The sequence below is a fragment of the Xyrauchen texanus genome, chromosome 15 (assembly GCF_025860055.1).
Source record: "Xyrauchen texanus isolate HMW12.3.18 chromosome 15, RBS_HiC_50CHRs, whole genome shotgun sequence".
NCBI classification, from domain to species: domain Eukaryota; kingdom Metazoa; phylum Chordata; class Actinopteri; order Cypriniformes; family Catostomidae; genus Xyrauchen; species Xyrauchen texanus.
The window spans coordinates 30,111,260-30,135,284 of NC_068290.1; the positions used below are offsets into that span (position 1 = coordinate 30,111,260).

The 24,025-nt window shown below is 37.8% G+C and overlaps 1 protein-coding gene across 1 annotated transcript; it reads right to left on the bottom strand.

Annotated features, from left to right (window-relative positions):
* Positions 1 to 3,691: 3,691 nt before the first annotated feature.
* Positions 3,692 to 22,708, bottom strand: LOC127655592 (serine/threonine-protein kinase 31-like). The gene is given in 24 exon segments (XM_052143485.1): positions 3,692 to 3,796; positions 3,882 to 3,953; positions 4,051 to 4,176; positions 4,314 to 4,463; positions 6,086 to 6,172; positions 6,313 to 6,432; positions 6,965 to 7,090; positions 7,215 to 7,295; positions 7,545 to 7,646; positions 7,885 to 8,016; positions 8,372 to 8,491; positions 9,749 to 9,865; positions 9,981 to 10,163; positions 10,573 to 10,698; positions 10,835 to 10,991; positions 13,357 to 13,469; positions 13,599 to 13,724; positions 14,863 to 15,036; positions 16,053 to 16,364; positions 16,485 to 16,643; positions 17,319 to 17,390; positions 17,492 to 17,584; positions 18,065 to 18,117; positions 22,327 to 22,708. Coding segments are annotated over 24 exon segments (3,288 nt in total).
* Positions 22,709 to 24,025: the final 1,317 nt, after the last annotated feature.

Here is a 24,025-nt window from a genome sequence, read left to right on the forward strand (position 1 = left end):
TTATTGCATTTTAAAATAAATTTGTATCAATCCATTTACATTTGCCATTTGATCTATTAAATGATTCTTGTATATGCTTCCCCTGGGAGATATTACGAGGAATCGTGGAATAAATTTCCACTGTTATGCCGACGATACCCAACTTTATATTTCTTCTAAATCTAATGAAAATTCATAATTCTCCAAATTATCAGAGTGTATATCAGTGAAATCAAAGATTAAATGGCCAGAAATTTCCTTCTACTCAATTCCGACAAAACAGAGGTACTAATTATTGGACCAAAAACCAATCAAATTTCCAATGTTTGTAGAACAGTATTCTTCCACCTCAGAAATATTGCTAAATTAAGACACATACTCAGTATTGCTGATGCTGAAAAACAAATTAATGCGTTCATGACCTCAAGACTACATTATTATAATACCTTACTGGGACGATGTCCAGCAAGATCAGTAAATAAACTTAAATTGGTTCAAAATGAAGCTGCCATGACTAGAACCAAGAAATATGATCATATTAGACCCATTTTATCATCGTTACATTGAATACCTGTTAAATTCCGTACTGATTTTAAAATTCTGTTAACTACATACAAAGCTTTGAATGGTCTAGCTCCGCAGTACTTAAGTGATCTTCTGTCATGCTATATTCCAACACGTTCATTAAGATCGCAAAATTCTGGCTTGTTAAAAATTGCAATACAAAAAAACACAAAAGGAGGTAGATCCTTTTTCATACTTGGCTCCTAAACTATGGAATATTCTCCCTAACAATGTTCGAGATGCAGACACTCCCTAAGTTTAAGTCTAGATTAAGACTCATCTATAGCCAGGCATACACCTAATTTATCCTTCAACTCAAAATTAGGCTGCTTTAGTTAGGTCTGCCAGAAACAGAAACATACATCATGATCTATAACTCTGCATAAAATCGAATGGCATCTATGCTAATATTATTCTATTTGTTTCCACTGGATTCATATCTCGAGGTTACCAGAGCCTGCCAGATCCAGCTCCATTCCTGCTTGTGTTGGACTCCACTGTTACATGTCGCTGAGAGATGATGGCAAAATACAGCCAGTGCTAGCCAAACATCACTTCAGTCTTTTGACTTCAAAGGATGAACTGAAGCCAACTAAGTCTGGAAGACATCAATTATTTCAAATGTCACTGCCTGAACCTTGGATTTAGAATGGACCCCACCAAACCGACCTGCAGGTTGAACGGTGATGCACCTCATTGATCTGTACCTGCATCACTTTAGTCTAATGATGGACAACACTCTTGACATGAAATGCATAGACTATCATTTAATTGCCAACAAAAGCCTTCATCAGCCAACAAATGAAGGACATTGAATAAATGTGAACTTCTACAATTAATCCATGACGGACTTCAAAGACACTAGTCATAAATCTTAAAGTTCATAAAAAGTGTAATTTTTATTTTTAAAACACTGGACCTTAACAGTTACTTAATTTAGAAATTTAAAACCAGATCTGCACTGCACATAAATAAGTAATATTGGCATTATATTCATAATGCTAGCCAGAGGGGAACTGGCCCCCACAGTGAGTCTGGTTTCTCCCAAGGTTATTTTTCTCCATTAATCTACATCTTATGGAGTTTTGTTTTCCTTGCCACAGTTGCCTTCGGATTGCTCACAGGGGTTATTAATACAATAATTATTCAATTTCTATACACATTTTACAATCATATTTAAACTACACAATGATCAATGTAAGACATTATAGATATTAGTTTCAATTTTTGTTTTTGTTAATGCTTGATTTTCTATAAAGCTGCTTTGAAACGATGTGTAATGTGAAAAGCTCTATACAAATAAAATAACTTGACTTGATACATGAAACAGCTAAAATAAATAAATAAAAATCAACAATATCAAACCTTTATTTTGGTAAACTCCATGTTAAATTCCATGAACTGTATACATCAACAAATAAAACACCTCACCATTATAGTCCTAAAAACGTAACTCAGCGTGTTTAGTAGAACCTTGCCTCAGTGTATTGCAGTGTAATTTTAATTGTTTACCCACTAGCAATTATAGTATTACAATTATAAATTACTAATATATATAAGTAATTTTACTATAGATGTTGAAAAGAATTCTCCAAAAATAATATTAATAAAAAAAAAAAAAAGAAAAGCTGAGTTTTGAACTAGTGGTTTGCAACCAGCACACAAAATCACTGCCAAACAAAACAAGCCTTAGTTACTAGACATTGGCCTTGTGACAACGAGCCCTGGTGACCACTGTATCTGACTTGTGATTGGAAATTGCACAGCAACCACAAATCCTTTACATGGGTTCATAAACAAAATTATAATTATTTTAATTACCATCCTCTGATGACTGATTTCCTTTTGAGAGTTTGATTGACAGAGCATCTCACTTGTATCTTAGTGGTTCTTGCAAACTGAGCACAATTGCTTGTGTTCTTATAGCGGCGGGTCTGGAGTACAATTAAAATGTTAAACATGACAAGAAGGTATGTTACCATCTTTTTAAAGCAAGTACAAACTCAAGGGATGAATCGTCTAACAAGGTGTGTGATGTGCAAACTATACAACAATGTTATCAGGGAGAAAACAAATATTTTCCAGAAAAAGGAAAATTATATTTTGTCTAAAGATTCTATTAAAGTTGTAATGACAGTTTAGCTGTCGGGCAATTAGAACAGAGTAACATGCATCCAACCATTGAATAATAGAGGTAAAAAATCTTTCAAGCAAACACAGGAGGACATTTCCAAGAGATATTAATTTTCAAAGTAAAGTACTGGATGTAACGCATATTCAAAGTTTTATCATATGAATTAACCACTGTGACCTCAGCCATAATTAGAATCGAATGAAGCTCAACAGTTCTATAGTCAACAAAATAACTTTGGGTCATCCAGTCTCTACCAGGAAGACAACAGCAGTGGTTTTCAATAAATGTGACTGTCACCTAACTAATAACATGTTTCTACGCGACATAAATTGTACCTTTTAACAATGTTTGGACTGATGTATTTGAAAAACAAAAAGGTTAGTGCAGTATTAGTCTCGTTCCCACAGAACTTTAACTAAAATGGCAGAGAGGCTGAGACTAGTGGAGTACCAACTTCACTGGAGAGATCACATTTTATGTGCAGGTTGATTGAGTTGTGGTCAAAGCATGCACTAATAAGAATGAGCCAGATTGAATGGAATGATAATTACCATTAAGATTCAATTGCTTTCATAAGTTTTCTGTTCTATCAATGTGTCATTTTCATGATACTGAAAAAGAAAAAATAAGGAACCAAAATAATTGAAACTTATAAATACCCTTTAACCGGCTACAGATGCAAGATAAAATGAAGACACTTTTCAAACTGGGCAATATCAGAGAAAAGTACTTGTCTGTAACCGAGACTGCAGCTGGCAGCCTTCCCTGTTATATACTGACCAGGGTTGGAACAGGACAAAATATCAAGCAACCAAAATGAAGAAACATTTCTTACAAAAATAGAAACTATGACTCTCTGATTCACAGTGCAAAAGGCTTTTTTCTGCCTCTATATATTTAATGTAATTTATTCTAGGAACATAAAACGGTGAGTAAGGAACAAACAAACCCCTCCTGTCTTTTGGGTTTTTTTGTACAAAAAAGAAAAACAATGCAAACTTGAAAACATTTCAATTATATATCAGCTGAGCGGAAGTAGTCATGCTTAAGAGTCTCATGGGCAGAAAGTCTTTCAGAGGAAACCAGTAGCTTTGAGAGGAGGACTTGTAAGTTGGCATCCTGTCAGGGACACATTAAACAAGTCTGAATAATGGTTAAGTAATTATTTTAAACTAGTATTTACCAGCTACAAAATTCTACATACCAGATGTAATCCAGTGAGCTCTACATGCAGAAACTCACTCTCTAGATCTCCATTAAAGTCTGGAACATGCAGCTGTGAACAAATAATTCACCTTAGGTGATTGAAAAAGACTTTGTGTATATTATAAAAATGACAAAGAAGAGAAAAAGATTTGTGTTATAGTTCCTACCCAAAGCATGATGCCTCCAAACGCATACATGTCGCTGGCTTGGGAGGGGGGCTGACCATGCCTCAACTCTGGAGCCACCAAACTGATGGTGCCAGCAACCATTCCACTGTCAGTCACCCTCTGCTCCTATGAGTAAAACAATCAAAAAGTATCATTCAGTCTGAGGCTCAATATTCCAGAGTGAATTACATTTCCATTTCGTTTTTAAAGATTAAATAATCAATAATGTTACTTAACCTTTTAAGGGTGTTTGTGCCACTTACGGGTGTTTTTGTGAGATCATAATCCCCCACAATGCCTTTCTCTCTGCCAATGACAAACACATTGTTGGGGTGTAGAGACGCATGAGTAACAGACGCTGCATGGAGACTCTGTAGACCCAGAGTTACGCCTTTCATTACCTTCATAATCTCCTACAGGGCCACAACAACACATCAGAATGGAAGGTGAAGAAATTATTCTCACAATTTTTAATGTTAACAAATCATTATTATGTACCCTTTATGCTATCTGATAACACTTTAATTTTAAAGGTCAAGAGTGTAATATCTGCTCCACTAGTATTACCAAATGCAATAGCAAAAATAATGACAATAATAATGTTTTCAAACAGTTATCCTGAACACTCCCCATCTGCAATTGGTAGAAAACCACAAACTTACACCATTAAAAGAATATTCAGTGTTCAGTACAAGTTAAGCTCAATCAGCAGCATTTGTGGCATAATATTGATCACCACAAAAAATTATTTCTACTCTTCCATCAATTTCTTTATAAAAAAAAAGAAAAAGTAATAGTGAGTCACTTACAATGAATGTGTATGGGGCCAATTTTTGGAGGGTTTAAGGCAGAAATGTGAAGCTTATAACTTTATCAAAGCACACGTTAGTATTTCTGATAAAACTTGTGTATTATTTGAGCTGTATTGTTATTTAAATTGTAATTTTTACTTTTTTAGTGTTTTAGGCGTTACATCATCATGACAACAATTTTTTTAAAAAATTGGCTCTAACTTTACACAGAAAGGGTTAGTAAGCGATTTTAACACACTAAAATCATCTTTACACATATACCGTTTACGTATATCATGTGTCTATACTTTTGAAACAGTGAGTATTTTAATGTTTACAGATTGTCCCCATTCACTTCCATTGTAATAACCTCACAGTAACCTCGAGTGAGGGACAAATCGAAATAATTTTTGTGGTGAACATCTACATGATGCCACAAATGCTGTCGACTTAGCTTAACATGTATCTAACCCGGAATATCCCTTTAATTGAGTCAATATTAATGTGCTGGGCTGGTCAGGATTTTCAAACAAACAGAGCAATGTTTTTAAAGCTCCACAGAGTGAAAGTATTTTTACTTTTCAGGGAAATCAACATAGTGGCTTACTTACAGGTGCGGGTAAATATGGTCAATAATTAAGTCCTTTTTACTCTAAATTCTCCTACCTGCCCAATAGGTGCAATATGCACTAAGAATGTGAATTGCCATAAACAAGAGAAGGATGTGGAAGTGAAAGTGGAGAGTGATAATAATAAAAAAAAAATTAAAAAAAAAAAAGGACTTCATTATTGATCTGTTTCTTACCAGCACCAGTACGTAAGCCACTAGGTTAATTTCCCTGAAAAGTTAAAATACAAATCACTCTGTGGAGTTTCTCACCTACACGATCATATCACTTCAGAAGACATGCATTAAAACACTGGAGTCGTTTGGAATACCTTTATGTGGTCTTTGTGCTTTTTGGAACTTCAAAGTTTTGGTACTTGGATTGTGAGGACCTACAAAGCTTACATATTTGTCTAATAATACATTTGCTTTCAGAAGAAAGTCATACACATCTGGGATGGCATGAGGTTGATTAAATGATGAGAGTATTTTCATTTTTGGGTGAACTATTCCTTTAAGCTGAGATAGGAAAATGAAGTTTAACATAAAAAAAAAACACGTTTTACGTTAATCTGACAAATGTTACCATCTGTCTATAAAACCTACAAATACATTTGGAGATGATAAAGGTACTCACAGATGGGGACAGTGGGGAGGATTTCTGAATGGCTCTGAGATTTACATTGGAGTAGTGTGGTACCATGATGTATGCCAGTGGATCAGACTGGATAAAAACAGAACAGGTTTTCCACAAACACTGGTATAAATGCCACAGAGCAGGAAGATCATTGAAACCACTCCGCAATGTAAAGTCTGAACCTAATGCTAAACTAATAAGTTATAAAGATGAAAAAAAGATAGCACTTTGCCGCAAAACAGGGCCAAAAGAGGCACAGTTGTAGATGGATTCTGCTGCTGAGCTCTGTGATACTGGGCAGCCTGTTTAATCATCTTCTCCTCAGATTCTTCATCTATGGTGTAGCACTGTAAGAAATAACCCAGATCACTAATAAACATTCAGCAAAGTTAACATACTTTAATGTACAGTGTTAGGACACAAGCTACAATTAAAAATGTAAAAATATGAATGTGATTGCATTAGATAAGTTATTTAAAGGGTAAGATAGCATACGCAAGCACACTTTACAAGCAAAACATTTCACAAAAAGAGGTTTGTGAGATTTTAAATGATTAAACAGCAGGTAAACTCTTCAAAATTAAGACAAAGTATTTGGACACTTTCTGGTTGTCAAGCTTGGTTGAACATAGTCCATAGTTAATGAGCTGAACTACACCTGTGGTTACTCTGCTAGGACACCTGTGTGAACTTGAGGGGAACTGACTTCATACAGCCACTAAAAATCACCTAGAAACCTGTTAGTTAATAGTAATTGGAAATATGGCTCAGAAGCATGAAGTTAGTTCTGAGAAAAGGTCTAGAATAATATGTTGGCAGATGCCTTTTACGGTTCCTTGACTTAGGCAAAGCAAATTAATACACTGGGTTGTAGATGACCTTCAAGACTACTTTCTGCCCCTGGAAGTCTGTGCTTAAAAGTGGTCTTCGTCCACTCAGCTCTCTCATTGGCTCTGCATCAAACATGTCTCTGTCCAAGCTCTTCATTAACAGCCCTGCAGAGCTCTGAAACCACAAGGAATGAACATCCATATGCAATTCAAATTTTAATTTTGTGCACACTTTTAGAGAGAAAATAGAGACTTCCTTTCAGATTTGTTTTTTTTTTACTGACGATACAAGTATTCACCATGTAGCTGTTTATGTCAGCATCAGGGTACATCATCAGTAGTTCTGGAAAGCCACTGTTCACCAGGTCACACAAAATTTTCTGCACAAGAAAAAATTATTGACACTTAAGAAATTGTTGTATTTTTTGTGCAGACTAAAAATCTATTGCAACTGCAAAATGTAACATCCACCATACACAATTCATGTTAATACATTTCTTTGTGGTGATTGTGTTAGGACTGCCATCCTCTAACTAAAAGAACCTTTTGGATATAAGGCATGTTCATTCAAAGAGTCTTTGCCCAGCTTCTTCTTAGAATTTGATACAACTATGTACATCTAAACATACATATTGCTTCTTCTCATGACTGATTTCTTGAAAGAGAGCATTCCTCGTCTCAGTGATGATCTCCCTCTTCTTAAGAATCTCAGGCAGGTCCAGCTCTTCTGCCTGTGAAAAAATTGAAACTGATCAATACATATACAATAAGCAAAATAACAATAAATGAGCATATATTAGTGCTGCATTTAATGAATAATAAATTAATCACTAATATTTGATCCTGGTTATCTAATCTCCCTTCATGACTAACATGCTGTGGGAAATCCAGTTCACTTTGTGAACAGCATTTTTATCATAGTTTATAAACATAGTTTATCACAGCACATTCAGGTTGGATTGTTCTCACCTCCTCCAGACAGCTGACCTCTACTAGTTTCCAGCGTAGCTGAGATCGCAGGCTCCTGATGCGCTTTTTAACTGAAAACAACTCATCTGCTTTAGGGGGGCTGCTTTCCCACTGCTGCACTTCCTGCTTAAACTGCGGTTAAACATGGAAAAGATAAGACAACCATCCTGATATTAACAACCCTGATATCTCCATCTGTACCATCGGAGGAAAAAAAAGACTTCATGACTGTCTTGCATTCATTTAGCAATCCAAATATGAAATAAGATAAGCTATCCCAAACCAAAATGCTAATCATTAGCTTTCACAAGATTAACATTCACACTGCAAAAGTGATGTGGTCACATGCATTTGACTACCTGTGAATGTGGTTTTAGTGATCTGATCATAAAAAGCTTTGCACCAGTAGCTATTTAGGGATGGTCCATTTGACTGGATTGCTAGAAACTGATGTTAATATCAGGTGTGAAAGTGGAGCTTCTCTTACCTTTGAGTTGTGTTCATACTTCTGCCTCATGTCCTCTAACAAACAACGCTCTCTTTGGATGTCCTGCATGGCTTTGTGATAGGCATTGTATACTGCTTTCCTTTCATGACTTTTCTGTTCCTATGAAAACAATGGAAAACAAAGAGTACAGTTGTCTATTCCAAAAGTAGGTCTAATGCATTTACTACTGAAAAAAGTCCCTTTATAGCAACCTGGTTTTGTGCCCAGTTGCAAGAAACTCCTTAAGTTAAAGGTTATCATCAATAAGAACTTTCTTAAAAGGGATAGTTCAATATATATTTTTTAATTATCATCATTTACTCACCTTCATGCCATCCCAGATGTGTATGATTTTCTTTCTTCTGCTGAACACAACAAATATTTTTAGAAGAATATTTCAGCTCTGTTGGTCCTCTCAAACCAAGTGAATGTGGTCCAAAAATGTAAAGCTTCAAAAAGCACATAAAGGCAGCTTAAATGTAATCCATAAGACACCAGTGGTCAAATCTGTATCTTCAGAAGGGATATGATAGTGGATGAGAAACAGACCAATATTTAAATCCGTAAAATTCTCCTCCCTGCACAGTAGGTGATCATATGCACAAAGAATGCAAATCGACAAAAACAAAGAATGTGAAAGTGGAGACCGATTGCAAAAAAGTACTTAAATACTGATTGTTTCTTACTCACACCTATCATATAGCTTCAGAAGACATGGATTAAAATACTGGAGTTGTATGGATTACCTTTATGCTGGCTTTATGGGCAGTGGTGGCTCAGTGGTTGAGGCTCAGGATTACTGACCAGAAGGTCAGGGGTTCAAGCCCCAGCACCACCAAGATGCCACTGTTGTGCCCTTGAGCAAGGCACTTAACTCCAGGTTGCTCCGGGGATTGTCCCTGTAATAAGTGCACTGTAAGTCGCTTTGGATAAAAGCGTCTGCCAAATGCGTAAATGTAAATGTTATGTTCTTTTTGAGCTTCCAAGTTTTGGTCACCATTCACTTGCATTGTGAGGACCTACAGAGCTGAGATATTCTCCTAAAAATATTTGTGTTCAGCAGAAGACAGAAAGTCATACACATCTGGGATGGCACAAGGGTGAGTAAACGATGAGATCATTTTTTATTTTTGGGTGAACTATCCCTTTAACTTCTTAACTAAAGGATTTCAACTGGGCCCTGATCTTTGTAATAATAACAACTATTCGGTTCATGGGTGGATCCCTCGAGACTGAACCTGCAGCCTTTGTGTTGCCAACACAGAATCATCACGCTGTTCCAAAAATGTTGATATATAAAAAAAGAAGGGCAAAGGATTGCATGTTGAAATTCTGATACTATGCGAGCAATTCATATATTATGAAAGAAACTCTTACAGAGAATGCAGTAGCGAGTTCTTCACACACGGCTGTGTCAGCATTCATCAGGATCTCACCCACACCTTCAACAACATCTTCCTCTGTCAGTGACGTTTTCTCCATCAAACACAAAAACTGACAAGATTCATACAGCCGTTAACAAGAGCCTCAATTTATGGAGCAGAAAAATAATAAACTACCTTGCTACTGTACACCAGTGGTTCACTGTTGTTTACATTAGCAAACATACCTTGCTAAGTCTGGCTGCCCAGTTGCTAAGGGCATGGAGAGCTTCATCTGTAGCTCTTTGCACATTCTTGATTTTCTGGTGTTTCTGTCTCTTCCACTCACAGAACCTTTCAAAAGAATATTCCTCTGTTTGCTCCTCCAGTGCAACTGAATTAAACATTGCATTCAAAGATGACCCGACTTCCTGCAGATCCAGATGGCTCAGGTAAACAGGCTGCAATGGAAAGCTGGTGGTGCTTGAAGCACAGTATGGTGCACTCCTCTATTGCTGGACTTCTGGCCACATAAGACTAACAATGTTTTTCCATGTAGGGAATTTTACACTTTAATTATATAGGAAGAAGACAGGAAAGTGATGGCAAAGAGACAGGGAATAGGATGGGGACACAAAGCAGGACAGACCTACTCTTTCTTCCCAGGAACACAATGACAAAAAGCTGATTCTATATGGAAACCTATACGATACAAAACTATCACAGTGAAAAAAAATCAGCAAGTGATGAATCTGTGCATGTTGAATCATAATATCTTGTATTAGTTAGGCTAAAAAAATACAGCAATGTATAGTGCATTTTTCCCTCTTCACTACACACCTTAAGCCAGTCCAGGCGATCATTAATTGGTAGCTTGTCTATCTCCAGCAGGAAGTTGTCCACAGCGGCTGAGAGAGCATTGCGGGCCTCATTCTTGCTGTTCACCAGAGACTCTATTTCCTCCATCTGACAGAACACACATAGGTCAGCTTCAATACCGCTACAAACTCACTACTCACCATTTCTACATGCAAAGATTCTGAACAAATGGTGCATAAGAATAATTTATGCATTGCTTTTATGTTCTGTATGTTTTACTCACAGTTTGACAAGCTCTTAGATTCTTCAGGGTTTGATCATACACTTTCCATGCCAGCTCCAGCTTCTCTGAGCTCAAAGGCTTTGAGATCCTGTAGTTCATGATGATGGTGATGGACTCTAACAGGTGATCCTCAGCAGTACAGCATGGGTTACTCTCCCTGGGGTTCAGACCAGAGTATGTGAGCGGAGCGGAATGATATGGCCTGGAGTGAGGAGCGTCATTGTTTTCTTTTCTCACTCCCAAGAGCGCTCCACTAATGCTCCATCACAAGCACAACATATTTATGGTCCATAATGCAACAAGAATTCACCATGTGTTAAGCAGTGTTAAATATTATTGGCATTAATGAAAGATGGAATTTCTGATATTATCAGAAAGACTGTGCTAAAAAAAAATGAATGACAGTAAAGGGAACACGAGTGCGAACGTGATTGCCAAGAGCAAAGGTTTGTTGTGAAATCTTCAAAGGGGGCCTGGGTAGCTCAATGGTAAAGATGCTGGCTACCACCCCTGGAGTTCGCTAGTTAAAATCCCAGGGTGTGCCGAGTGACTCCAGCCAGGTCTCTTAAGCAACCAAATTTGCCCGGTCTCTAGGGAGGATAGAGTCACATGGGGTAACCTCCTCGTGGCCACTATAATGTGGTTCGTTCTAGGTGGGGAGCGTGGGGATTTGAGCGTGGATGCCGCGGTGGATCACACGCTAGGTCTCAACACGTGATAAGACGCGCAGGTTGACATCTCAGACGTGGAGGCAGCTGGGATTCGTCCTCCACCACCAGGAGGTTTGTGATATTTAAACTTTTTGTATGTGCGAGGAACGGCAGCCAGAAGAGTTTCTGGTGCCCCCCAAGGTTAAGATGGTGCCCTCATAGGCAGGGTTTTTCCCTGCATAGAGAATCACTAGGCAGACGCCTCCGTCAAATTTTGTGCCGCCTCCGGCTTTCTGCAAAACTCTGGTGGGTGTCTTCGAGGAAAACACTAACAAACGTTGCACTCGTCATTTGTAACTGCAAATCTCAGCAATAATAATAAAATAATTCCATTGTCGAATAGTCGCTTGATGTCATTTTACGTAACTTGAGATCATAAAAAACTATAACGATGACACGCGAGGAGCGCTGCAGCTCGAGTGTCTGTTAGAAACACAGATTACAGCTTGGCGATGTATCTTTATTTCATCCTTAATTAAAGTTCAAATAATACGGGAGCATGACATGTAAATAAGCACAAACTCCAAAAATATAATTCTCTGTGAGGTCAGAGCTGCTTCAACCAGTCACGGAAGAGACCCAATCCGAGTGGGAGTCGACAACGGGAGAGATTTAAAGCTTCCGCCGGCTGATGCGCACTCCAACACGGAGACACTCGTCTCTTACCCCTGCTCTCTGCAGCTTGCAACGTCATCATCATCATAAGATCAATCTTATGTGAAAAATAACACTAAAATGACAACAATAAAATTTTATATATAGGTTTTGGATAGACAAGTTTGACAAATGCTTATCAATAATATTCTTATGGCTAAAATGTTTACAGTGTTCAGTGACTAAAATGTCAATGTCAATATGACAAAATGTTACTAAAACATGACTAAAATGTCTCATTAAAATGTCCCCCCCAGACTTGGTCAACTAAAACTTGAAAAAAAATAGGATAAGGTTGACTAAATTTGATAAAAACAAAAAAAGGACATTTGACACAGGATTAAGACTAAGACTAAATAAAAAAAAAAACATGTGTTCATTTTGTCATTTGTATTCAGTTGCCAGGTCAGTAGTAGTGTATTAAATCAAAGCCAACATTTACATGATTTTAACGTCACTTTTTTGATCAGTATTGTTCCACCTCCGCCTCGTTTTGAGCCAGGAAAATCCCAGATAGGTAGTAGGTGCACTACACAGACTGCGTAATAAGCATATAGGGAGCTGCAGTACAGGTCAGTAATACCACATTGAAGATGAATAATACCAAGAAATGTATTCAGATGGTCCCATAGCACATCTCTGACAGTTTTAGCAATAAATGCTTTTTGAGTTAAATAATAATAAAAGTGTATATCCTTTCTTATATGTTGAGAACTTTCCTGACCCATATTATTATAAAATTATTTGTAATTCTTCGATTATTTATCTTTTCTTTTTCTTATGTATACATCAGTGTTGGTTTATATGTATTTTCATGTTTTATTTTTATTATTTATTTTTTCCTTCACCTGTACTTCTTGTTTTTATGATCCAGTGATTGTATTCATACATTGTTGGATCTGTGTAATTTTGTACATCTTACTGAAAATGTAACTTAGTTTTTCAATAAAAATATTCACCGTTTTAGCACAATGTGTGAACTTTTCAGACGGTCTCTTACCACACCCTTCACAGTATTGGCACGTTTTAGCACAATGTGTGGACTTTTCAGATGACCCTTTACCCACCATATGAAAAACGGTCTACTTGTATTAATGTTAAATTAATTATCTGGAACAATTTCGCAGTGACGCCATATTTATTACTTAAGTATCTTGCCTTAGTTTCCTCAGAGAATCCACTTTCTTAACCAGCTGGGAAATTCTGTCTGCAACTGTTGTCGGATGATTACGTTTAACCTCCTTTGTTTCCTCAAAACTCTCCTTCACTGTCTGAAAATATGAACAAACCTTTATATAATTATCCCATGTCTTGGCCTAACAGACACTGAACAATCAACACCCAAACTAACTCACAAACACATGTGTGAAACATAGCACAGAGTGCTAACCCACTGGTACCTGGAGCTCCAATTTGGCCTCTTCAAGCTGCTGCCCCAGGAGAGCTGAAAGCTGCTGCATGGCACATCCTTCCTCTTTGAGCTTCTTGATCTCCATCTCCTTCTCTTCTATCACCATTCTCATCCTCTGGATAAACAAAACAGAGGCCACAGACTATTCTAGGCATGTTATCACATGTAACCAGGTTTCTCACATGTAGAAGGTTGATGATACAATCACGTGTGATTTCTAACATAAGGCATTCATGAGGAGCAAGCATTTTTAACCCTTTAAGCTCGAATGGGCACGACGGCAGGCCCTAGAGAAAAAAAAACAAATCAAAATAATAATAACTAGTTTTGACCAACACAAAATATCAATAGAAGCTTTCAACCGCTAAGAATATGTATTTGACATTTATGTTTCATGTGAACAGGTGTTGCTCATATGCCTGCCGCCTTTTCACTAATAACTTTACAAAAAATAAACACTATAAATCTCATATATCATTACTAAGGGGATGCGATTATCTATAAAATGAGCCCACACACCAATTAATCGGATACATAGGTCCTTAGATAATCCACATGAAGCACAATGTGCACACAGCATCTGGCTATCTGGCTGAAAGCACATTAGCTTTCCATGGATCAGATGATGTCATCGGAAATGATGTAGCATCATGGATCATCTTTAGTTGGACAGAGAGACATGTGATCGGTGACCGTTACATTCGTTTTTGGACACTAGGATAATGCTATATTTGTAATGCTATAACTTTTGATTGCTTTGTCATATCAACACAAAATTGTAATCACTTACAGTTGACATAATTGAGAACAAAACAAAAGCGGCCTCCTTATTTACACCTTTAAGTACAAAATCTCAAATCAGAAAAATAAGAAAAAGTTAATCTTTGGATCAAGTCATTTTTCATACTCTAGATCATTAAAAATGTCAAACATTTTCTTTACAATGATGCCCCATCACTTGACCCTCCTTGAATGTGTTTTTTTTTTCCTTCGAGTTATAAGCCTTTAATTTTGGGTATGCCACTGAAACAAGAACTCTTTACAGAACACCCTAAGAGCTTAAAGGGTTAAACATCAGGTATGAGAACACAAGACTCTGTAAGAGTCTGCTTAGTCTTCTAATTAATGCATTCTATATACTTTCTATGCTTGCTTTCCTCTTGGCACTGGGAAATGTTTTATATTGCTTGAATGTGAAATGGATCTAGTGATAAACTGAAATACATAAAACATTTAAGAAGACAAAGCGCCACCTGCAGCTTAGACTTTGTCTCATTCAGCTCAGTATCCTGCTGTACATCTACATCTGTCTTTTGTGACCTGATCTCTGTTATAGGTTCCTGGTTAATATTTAATTTCTCCACAGGCTGGATAGCAATGGTGGTTATCTGCTCCCTAAGAAAATGCAAAGAAATATGGGTTAGTCACTACACTTTTGAAATACTTGACTGAAATGCTTCATATGATCTTAAAAATCTTATGATCTGAAGGCGTATGTTTAAATGTTTGAAATTAGTTTTGTAGACAAAAACATAATTGTGTCAACATATACATTTATTTCATTACAAAATTTAAATTCAATTAAAGAAAAAAGTTTTTTAAATTGATGACTAGGACCAAATAATAAAGAAAAGCAACCAATAAGTGCCCAACATAGATGGTTCAAAACAGTCAATACTGTTTAAAAAGCATCCCAGGGTGATATCTCAAGAAGTTGGTTGAGAAAATGTCAAGAGTACATGTCTGCAAATTCTAGGCAAAGGGTGACTACTTTGAAGATGCTAAAATATAACATCGTTTTAAATTATTTTGGATTTTGTTTAGTCACAACATAATTCCCATATTTCCATTTATGTTATTCCATAGTTTTGATGACTTTACTATTATTCTAAAATGTGGGGGGAAAAAATATAATAAAGAATGAGTAAGTGTTTCAAAACTTTTGACTGGTAGTGCAAATAGATCTGCCTTGAAAATCCCTTTTTAAAACACCCTAAGCTGGTTTTCTGGTTTAGAGGGATTTTATTCATTTGTTAGTTGGTCAGACCAGCTGGGTGACCAGCAAAACAACTTAGGATGGCTAAAGAGGTTTTGGGGGTTGTTGTTCTCAGTAGGGTTGGGATTACACATAAAGGCAAATGGATGCTACACCCCACTGCCACAAATGTGAATAGAAATATAAAATATTACCATTACAAAATAAGTTTCTAAGGAGAAGCACATGTTTTAATGCAATTCTTTAAACTTAAAATTCAAGTAAAGTTGGCCTCTACTCATGCGTGACCACAGGAATGTTTGTTGAGGGTCAGGGAGGGATTGGGAGGGGTAATGGTGGGGTTTAAATGTTGATTCTATGTATACATGTTTTACTTTAAAAAAAAAAAATTACTGATTCCTACAGTAAATAAAGAAATTGCAAAAAAACGTTGGCCTCTTACTTGACTTGAGGTTTCTGGTCTGAGATAATTGGGCGTAATTTGGGCATGCACCCTAATGAGGATCCAAGTTTGTCCAAATGCACTGGGGGGCTCCTGGTGGGCCATAGTCCTGTCTGTTCTTGCAGACCAACAGAGGAGAGGGAGCTCTCCTTGTTGCCTGGGAGACTGACTCTGGTAAACTTAAATTTCAACAGCTCCTCACCAATGTCTAGATTTCCCTGGAAGGCTTGAACCAAGATGGTTCCATCAAAGCAAACTGACTTTTTATGAACACGCAAGTTCTTTCCATGAATCATATTCTGAAGGAAGGACCTCCCCTAAAAAATTAAATACCAGACACATAGTAAAACGTAAAATGATAAGCGAAAAAATAAGATGTATTGGAATTCCTATTCATTATGTAAATTGACAATCTTTAAAACGGTTTTGTCAGATACCTGTAAATAAAGTGGGGAATCCTGTTCGCCTGAAACATGAAAGCCCCAAAACATGTACTTTTTTGCAAGCCCCGTTGTCTGCAAGTCATCTGGGAGTTCCACTAAATCAGACCGGCTGGCAATTTCCATATTTCCATAATCAATGTACAAAATGTAGAACTAAGCAGAAAAGACCGAATCACATCAGTACTAAAGTTATAAAAATGGAAAAAGTGCATAATTGCAGCTAAACAACTGAGAACTCCTAAGAAGATTCAAGTCAAATACCTCTGGTAAAGGTAAATATCTTTATTCTATTCCAAGTATTCTCAAAGTAGTCATTTAAAGGTGCACCAAGTTTTTTCACTGTAAAACAGCTTTACATATAAAAAATGAATGCCCTGTGTAGCTCAGTGAGCAAAGACGCTGACTACCACACCTGGAGTCGTGAGTTCGAATCCAGGGCATGCTGAGTGACTCCAGTCAGGACTCCTAAGCAACCAAATTGGCCCGGTTGCTAGGGAGGGTAGAGTCACATGGAGTAACCTCCTTGTGATCGCTATAATGTGGTTCTCACTCTCGGTGGGGTGCGTGGAGAGTTGTGCGTGGATACCATGGAGAATAGTGTGGGCCTCCACACGTGCTACGTCTCCGCGGTAACACGCTCATCAAGCCACTTGATAAGATGCGCAGATTTACTTCTCTGAGATGGAGGCAACTGAGATTTGTACTCAACATCAAAGAAAATTGCTTAGGGCACCTTTAAAGTGACACTCTGTATAAATTCAGAGGCAAAGTTTAAGACATTACGAACAGATTGTAATCATATGCTTTATTATTTAGCTCTCATCAAACCTTGTCATCCGATAGCTGTTGCACTTTACACCTGTACCAGCACTTGTCTTCTGAATATCGTGCTCCATAGATCTACAGGGGGACAAACAAAAAACATTTAAAACATGGAGCAATATATCAGATGCAAGTTTGCTTGTTTGTTTTAGACCTCCTTGTTTTTAACCATGACTTGCCTTCTGTGGACTTGGTCTACCCTTCAGTATCAGGGCAGTGGGGCACTTTTCTGACAGTACAGCATCCATCTTCTCATTTTTGTCTGCCACACTCTGATGAATGTTGGTTGTTGTTGTTGTTGTTGTTGTTGTTGTTGTTTTGACAGCAATCATCAAGCCAAAAACACGATTAACAGACTACACAGGGTAATTCTCAAAAATGTTTGACTACGAATTAGAGAATACTGACATTTTCAGTTTGGTTTTCGCCCATAAAAGTTGAGGTTAAACATTTTTTAACATCTTGACATTGTTTTTATTCATAAAGGACAACTGTTGTTAAGCAACTTAAATGGAGTTTCTTGACTATTGGATATCTTTTTCAGTCAGTTTGTTCAGTCAGTTTGATAAATACCCATTACCTAATATTAGATAACACTTAAACACAGACCTGCAACACTGAGATGTAGAAATGTTGAAACAATTCATACATTTACTGACTCAATAAACTTAACAGCTTAATCAAATCATCCAATTTAAATGACAAAGGTAGTGAACATGAGTTAAGATAGTAAATTTAAATTCTGTGCCGACCTGAGCCCAAAACGTGATGGCATCCTCAACATGAGTGACAACAACCAGCTCCACTGAATCATAACAACGATAAACAGTTTATGAGACAAATATTAGCTCTTGTGTAAAACAAATATCAAGCAATAACGACTTTGGAAACAAAAAATGCTGCAACTTACTATTTTCAGGCGTAATCCCGGACTGATCCATGAGATCTACCTAAATCAACATGGCAGCCATCATCTTCTCTAGCCTTCTACCTATCTGAATAGCAATAATGTTGTAGTTTTATTTTGAATGTGATGTCATTTGTCTTACAGCTTTTGTTGCCGTTGACCTGCTACTGAAATCTGTCGCCGGTGCAAAGACGTTATTTAACTAATGTAAGCAGGTAACTTGAGATATGTTTTGTCTATTGCTTGTTAAGTGACAAATGTGCTCGCAAGAAGGCTAATTTAGAGATGGGGACATAAATGACGTCTTTTTCAGGTTTATCTCATCTTTGTTGTTGTGTCAGTATTTAGCTCTACAAAATAATTGAGTGAAGCCCCAAATATAGTAATTTGTTTATTTAAATGTCACAGTGAAAATAACACAATTATTATCAATCAAATTTTATTTGAACTCCAACTGAATTTTGATTTAGTTAACTTAAAACGAATAATACACGCTTTTAATACAAGTGAATAGACCAGTTACGGGTTTTGGAACGCGGATGTAAACGTTTGCAGGGTAAACTTCGACAGTTGTGAATGGGAGATCACAGCCAATATTATTTTCACTTACCCATTTGATCCAAGACCAAAAGAAAAAAAAAATATTGTTAATATAACAATAAGCATAATGTTATAAATTTACACTCAATATTTAAAAATAATTATCAGATAAAATTGCGATATTTACGCTGCTAAATAAGACGGAAACGCGTCATCGCAGTCTGTGAAAAATGTAAATTTTAAAATCAAATCTGTCTTGTTCTTGTGGCATTGGATAATAATTGTTAAAAAAAAAAAAAATCACATTTTTGTATCACAAAAGTTAATTCAGCAAACTCGGTCCGCTAGAGGGTGATCCAGCACTTTATTAATCAACTTGAAATGCGTTTCTTTATTATTTTTTTTCTAATACATTTTTTGACTTGGCTTATAAATGGTTGGATTTTAAATGCAGACAGATTTCTAATAATTTCGAATCCACTCTTTTGTCATCAAATTCAACTTTGTGTCATTGCACATTGTAGGTGACGCTCTGAGTCAAAAGAGGAGTGAGAGACATTTAGAGAACTTGACAACGTCTACACAGAACTCATCAGTAAAGTAATGTTTGGTAACATTTTAGTTACTTCATAACAGATGAACACGAATGTTAGCCATTTCTAAACATTCCGGAATTACTACCCTAGTAGGTACCCAGTCATTAGTCCAATCATTTGATGGTGAAAAGCATCCTATAGGTTAACATTAATTCAGGAGATAAGTTATAGTCATTATTTATTAACTGTTTTTAACCTAGTTTAACCCTTAAACTTTTTTTCACTGCGAAAAGCCCTTCCAGGTGCGGTCAGTTACATTCAGCTGTAAGGCATTCATTCATGCTTGAGGCATTCTCCAGATCTGATGGAGCCAGATCTGCAGCTGCCTTTCAAGTTTTTTATGTGTGATTTGATTGACTCTCTCTCTAGCCAATCATGTTGATAGATAAAAATAAAATCAGGACAGGGAAGTAGTGAACACAGATGGTGGGAATATAGCGCAGTAAAAGTACAGTTACAACACTTAAAATGTACTCAAGTAAAAGTAAAAGTATACAATTTTTAAACTACTTAAAGTACAATTCTTGGGTAAAAATAGTTAATTACAGTAAAGTGAGTATTTGAAATTTGTTACTTTACACTGCTGGTCAAATTAATATCTATGTACTGCATTTGGGCATGCTACTTTATTACTGTAGACAAAAACTTTCATGCATCGCTTTGTATGTATAATTATAGAGCTCAGAATTTGGATTTCTTAAAGGAATATTCCAGATTCATTAAAAGTTAAGTTCAGTTGACAGCATTTTTAGCATAATGTTGATTACCACAAAATTTTATTTTAACTTTTCCTTTTCTTTAAAAAAAAAAAAAAGAAAAATATCTGGGTTCCAGTGAGGTACTTACAATGGAAGTAAATGGGGCCAATCTGTAAACTTTAAAATACTCACTGTTTAAAAAGTATAGCCACAAGACATAAACAATATGTTTTGCATGATTTTAGTGTGATAAAATCTCTTACTAACCTTTTCTGTGTAAAGTTATATCCAACTTGCCATGATGATGTAACATGTAAAAAACGTAAAATGGCCGTGAAAATAATGATTTTAACAATACAGCTCAAATAATACACAAGTTATAACCAAAATTGAATGTAATTGCTTTTATAAAATTATAAATTTTAAATTTTGGCCTTTTAAAACCTCCAAAAAGTAGCCCATTCACTTCCATTGAAAGTGCCTCACTGTAACCCAGATTTGTGTATATTTTAAAAGAAAGGGCATGAGTCTAAATACATTTTTGTTGTAACCAACATAATGCCACAAATGCTGTTGGTTGAACTTAAAGGGATAATTCACCCAAAAATGAAATTTCTCTCATAATTTACTGACCCTTATGCCATCACAGATGTGTATGACTTTCTTCTGCTGAACACAAATAAAGATTCCATACAATGGAAGTGAATGGGTGCCAACATTTTGATGCTCCAAAAAGCACATAAAGGCAGCATAACAGTAATCCATATGAAAGTCATACACATCTGGGATGGCATGAGGTTGAGTAAATTATGATAGAATTATGTATTTTTGCTAAACTATTTCTTTAGCTCGTGTTGAATGCGGAATATTCCTTAACATAAAAAAGGGCAAAAAAATCTAATCAAAACTCCCACAAGGGGGAAAAAAAACATATACAACCCAGTAGGGGAAAACAACAAAGGAAGTAATCCGGGCTGGGGCAGAAGGTAAACAGGGCACTGGACTGACTGAACTAAACAGGAACAAGGAACAGGACGACAAGTAATGTGACCAAACACACATACAGAACCGACTTGAACAAAAGATGAACTGTTTATACAGGGCCGGTGTGATATCTATAATAAATAGATAATGTGCAAACAAGGAGGCTGGTATGACATACAGTATGAAAAAAACAAAGCCACGTGCTTCACAAGACGGACACCCGAAAGGCATGAGTGCACAATCGGCAAGACAATAAGGCTATATATGCTCATGCCAACCGACGAGAGAATGCGTAGCAATGGCAAAAAAAGCGATGCCACGCATTCTCACACTAAACAAAACCTAACCTAATTGCAACAGATGACAAAAACAAGACAGGACACCTGTGTGAGCGTTCGGCCACACACAAACCCGAAACCTCAGACTGAAGTGACCGAACCTCAGGACAACATGAAGACAGCTTGCAAACCGGGCACGCAGCGCAGAGAGAGCGCAACGTGCAGTCAGAGAGACAGACACAAAGACAGACAGAACATAGTGCATTAGTGTCCAGATCCCAACACAGACCAAAAACCAATCCAGACAGGAAGTCAGGATCCAGACACCATGCTCCAGACATGAAACACAAGACAGAAATGGGACGATGATGTCACGGTCCTGTCAGACAAAAACCCAGTGTTACAGGACCATGACAGAAATGGTGTATGCTTTTGTAACAAACTTTAATTACCGAAGCCAGCTACTTGCAGAGTTTTCAGATCTAGTATGTGGTGGTATAGTAATAAGTTTACAGGAGGGGGTAGTAACACTCTAAGTGAGTGAGTGAGTGAGTGGGTGTGAGAGTGAGTAGGTGGGTGAGTGAGTGAGTGAGTGAGTGGGTGGGTGGGTGGGTGAGTGGGTGATTGAATGTTGTGGGTGGTTGCCATGGCGATGCAATGCGGTAAATGGTGTTTTCTCAGTGGTTGCTTGGAGTAAACCTGAACAAGCCAGCTGGTGGTTGAGCACTAATAACTCAACACTCAATAACTCAGTGTTAAAGGGTTCATTCACCCAAAAATGGTAATATAAAATTACCATTTTATAATGGTATAAAAATTATATAAAGAATATCCTGGCTCTTCCAAGCTTTATAATGGAAGTGAATGGTACCTTAGATTTTGAAGCCCCAAAAAAGCACATCCATCCATCAAAAAAGTAATCCATATGGCTTCAGGGGGTTAATAAAGGCCTTCAGAAGTGAAGCAATGTGTTTTTGTAAGAAAAATATCCATATTTATAACTTAAGAAACCATAATCGCTGGCTTCTGGTAACGTCCGCATGCTCATGAGAAAGTCGAGTTCCGGTGTACGACGTAGGTGTAGTGTAAGCTCCGGAGAGAAGTGACGAATGTGGAAATGCAGAGGATAGATGGAGCCAGTTATTATAGAGGAGAGAGAGAAAAACTGTCTCGCCGGTCCCGAACACGCCATCCACTGGCCCTCAGCTGCTCCGTCCCCTGGCGGATGGTACCGGTTCCTCCATGACCCGGCAGATGGCAGGGGGTCCTCTGGAAGCCGGCAATGACCCCTCCGTCCCCTGGTGGACAACAACAGCTCCTCTGCCCTCTGGTTGACGGCAGCAGCTCCTATATCTCCTGGGGGGTGACAGCGGCGATTTCTCCCAGACATCATGTTCTTCCCTGGTTTCAGCATCAAATGTAAATTACCTGTGTTCGGTTGGGAAAGGAGGAAGCTGGGACCCGGCTGAGCAGTCAACATAAAGTATTAATGATACAAATTAACTTCAATATAACAGAAAATACACACACAAACATAACTCTGTGTTTCTCTCTCACCCTAACTCACTGGCGTCTCTGGCTCCCCTTTATCTCTCTCCTGCAGTTTAGATGACTTGGCGCCAGTCGTCCACCCCCACAGCCCGGCTACACCCTCCTCCTCGTCACAGTCTCATTGTATTTGTGGCATGGGGGGTGTGATCATGTGTCGGTCTGCGGGAGAGAGAGAGAGCGGTAAGGCTTGTCACCTGGTTTGTAATTACCTCTAACACCTGTGTCTTGTTATAGTGGAACGGGGAGAAGGGGAGGGAACAGCAGGCACAGGGGGTGGAGAGAGAGAGAGAGAGAAGATACTGCCCACCTCGAGCTCCAAATTACTCGCCAAGTGGCAAAGACCCTTCGAGGTCACGCGACAAGTTGGAGATCTCGATTATGAGGTTAAGCGGATTGATGGAGGAGTCAGGAGACCAGGAGGTAGGTTCAGTTTAGTACTTTTAATAATGTACTTTCACACGCACACACACGACAAAACGCCGGGCACAGGCTTCCACTGTATCTGTTGTGCTTCACGCACTCTCTCTCCCCCTCTCTCGACATTTGGCATTCCTTAAATGTCTCTCTCCGTATCACTATAACAAGACACAGGTGTTAGAGGTAATTACAAACCAGGTGACAAGCCTTACTGCTCTCTCTCTCTCCCGCAGACCGACACATGAACACACCCCCCATGCCACAGTATTGTCTCTAATGTCTGTCACATCCATTAATGAAATGCACTTAATATAGCAGCCATATCACCCTGTAGCTCAAGACCGGTTGCCTACTGAGGCTAAGCAGGTTTGATCCTGGCCAGTACATTGATGGGACCCCTCTTGGGGAAAACTAAGTTTGTTGCTAGAAGAGGTATTAGGGAGGCCAGCAGAGGGTGCTCTCCCTGCAGTCTGTGTGGGTCCACATGCCCCAGTTTAGTAACAGGGACACTATACTGTAAAAAAGCACTGCCCTTTGGATGAGACATTAAACTGAGATGCTGACTCTCTGTGGTCATTAAAATCCCAGGGTACTTCTTGTAAAAGAGTAGGCATGTAATCCTGGTGTCCTGGCCAAATACCCCCCATTGGCCCATCTCAATCATGGCCTCCTTATAATCCCCATCCATTAATTGGCTCTATAACTCTACTCTCTCCTCTCCACCAATAGCTGGTGTGTGGTG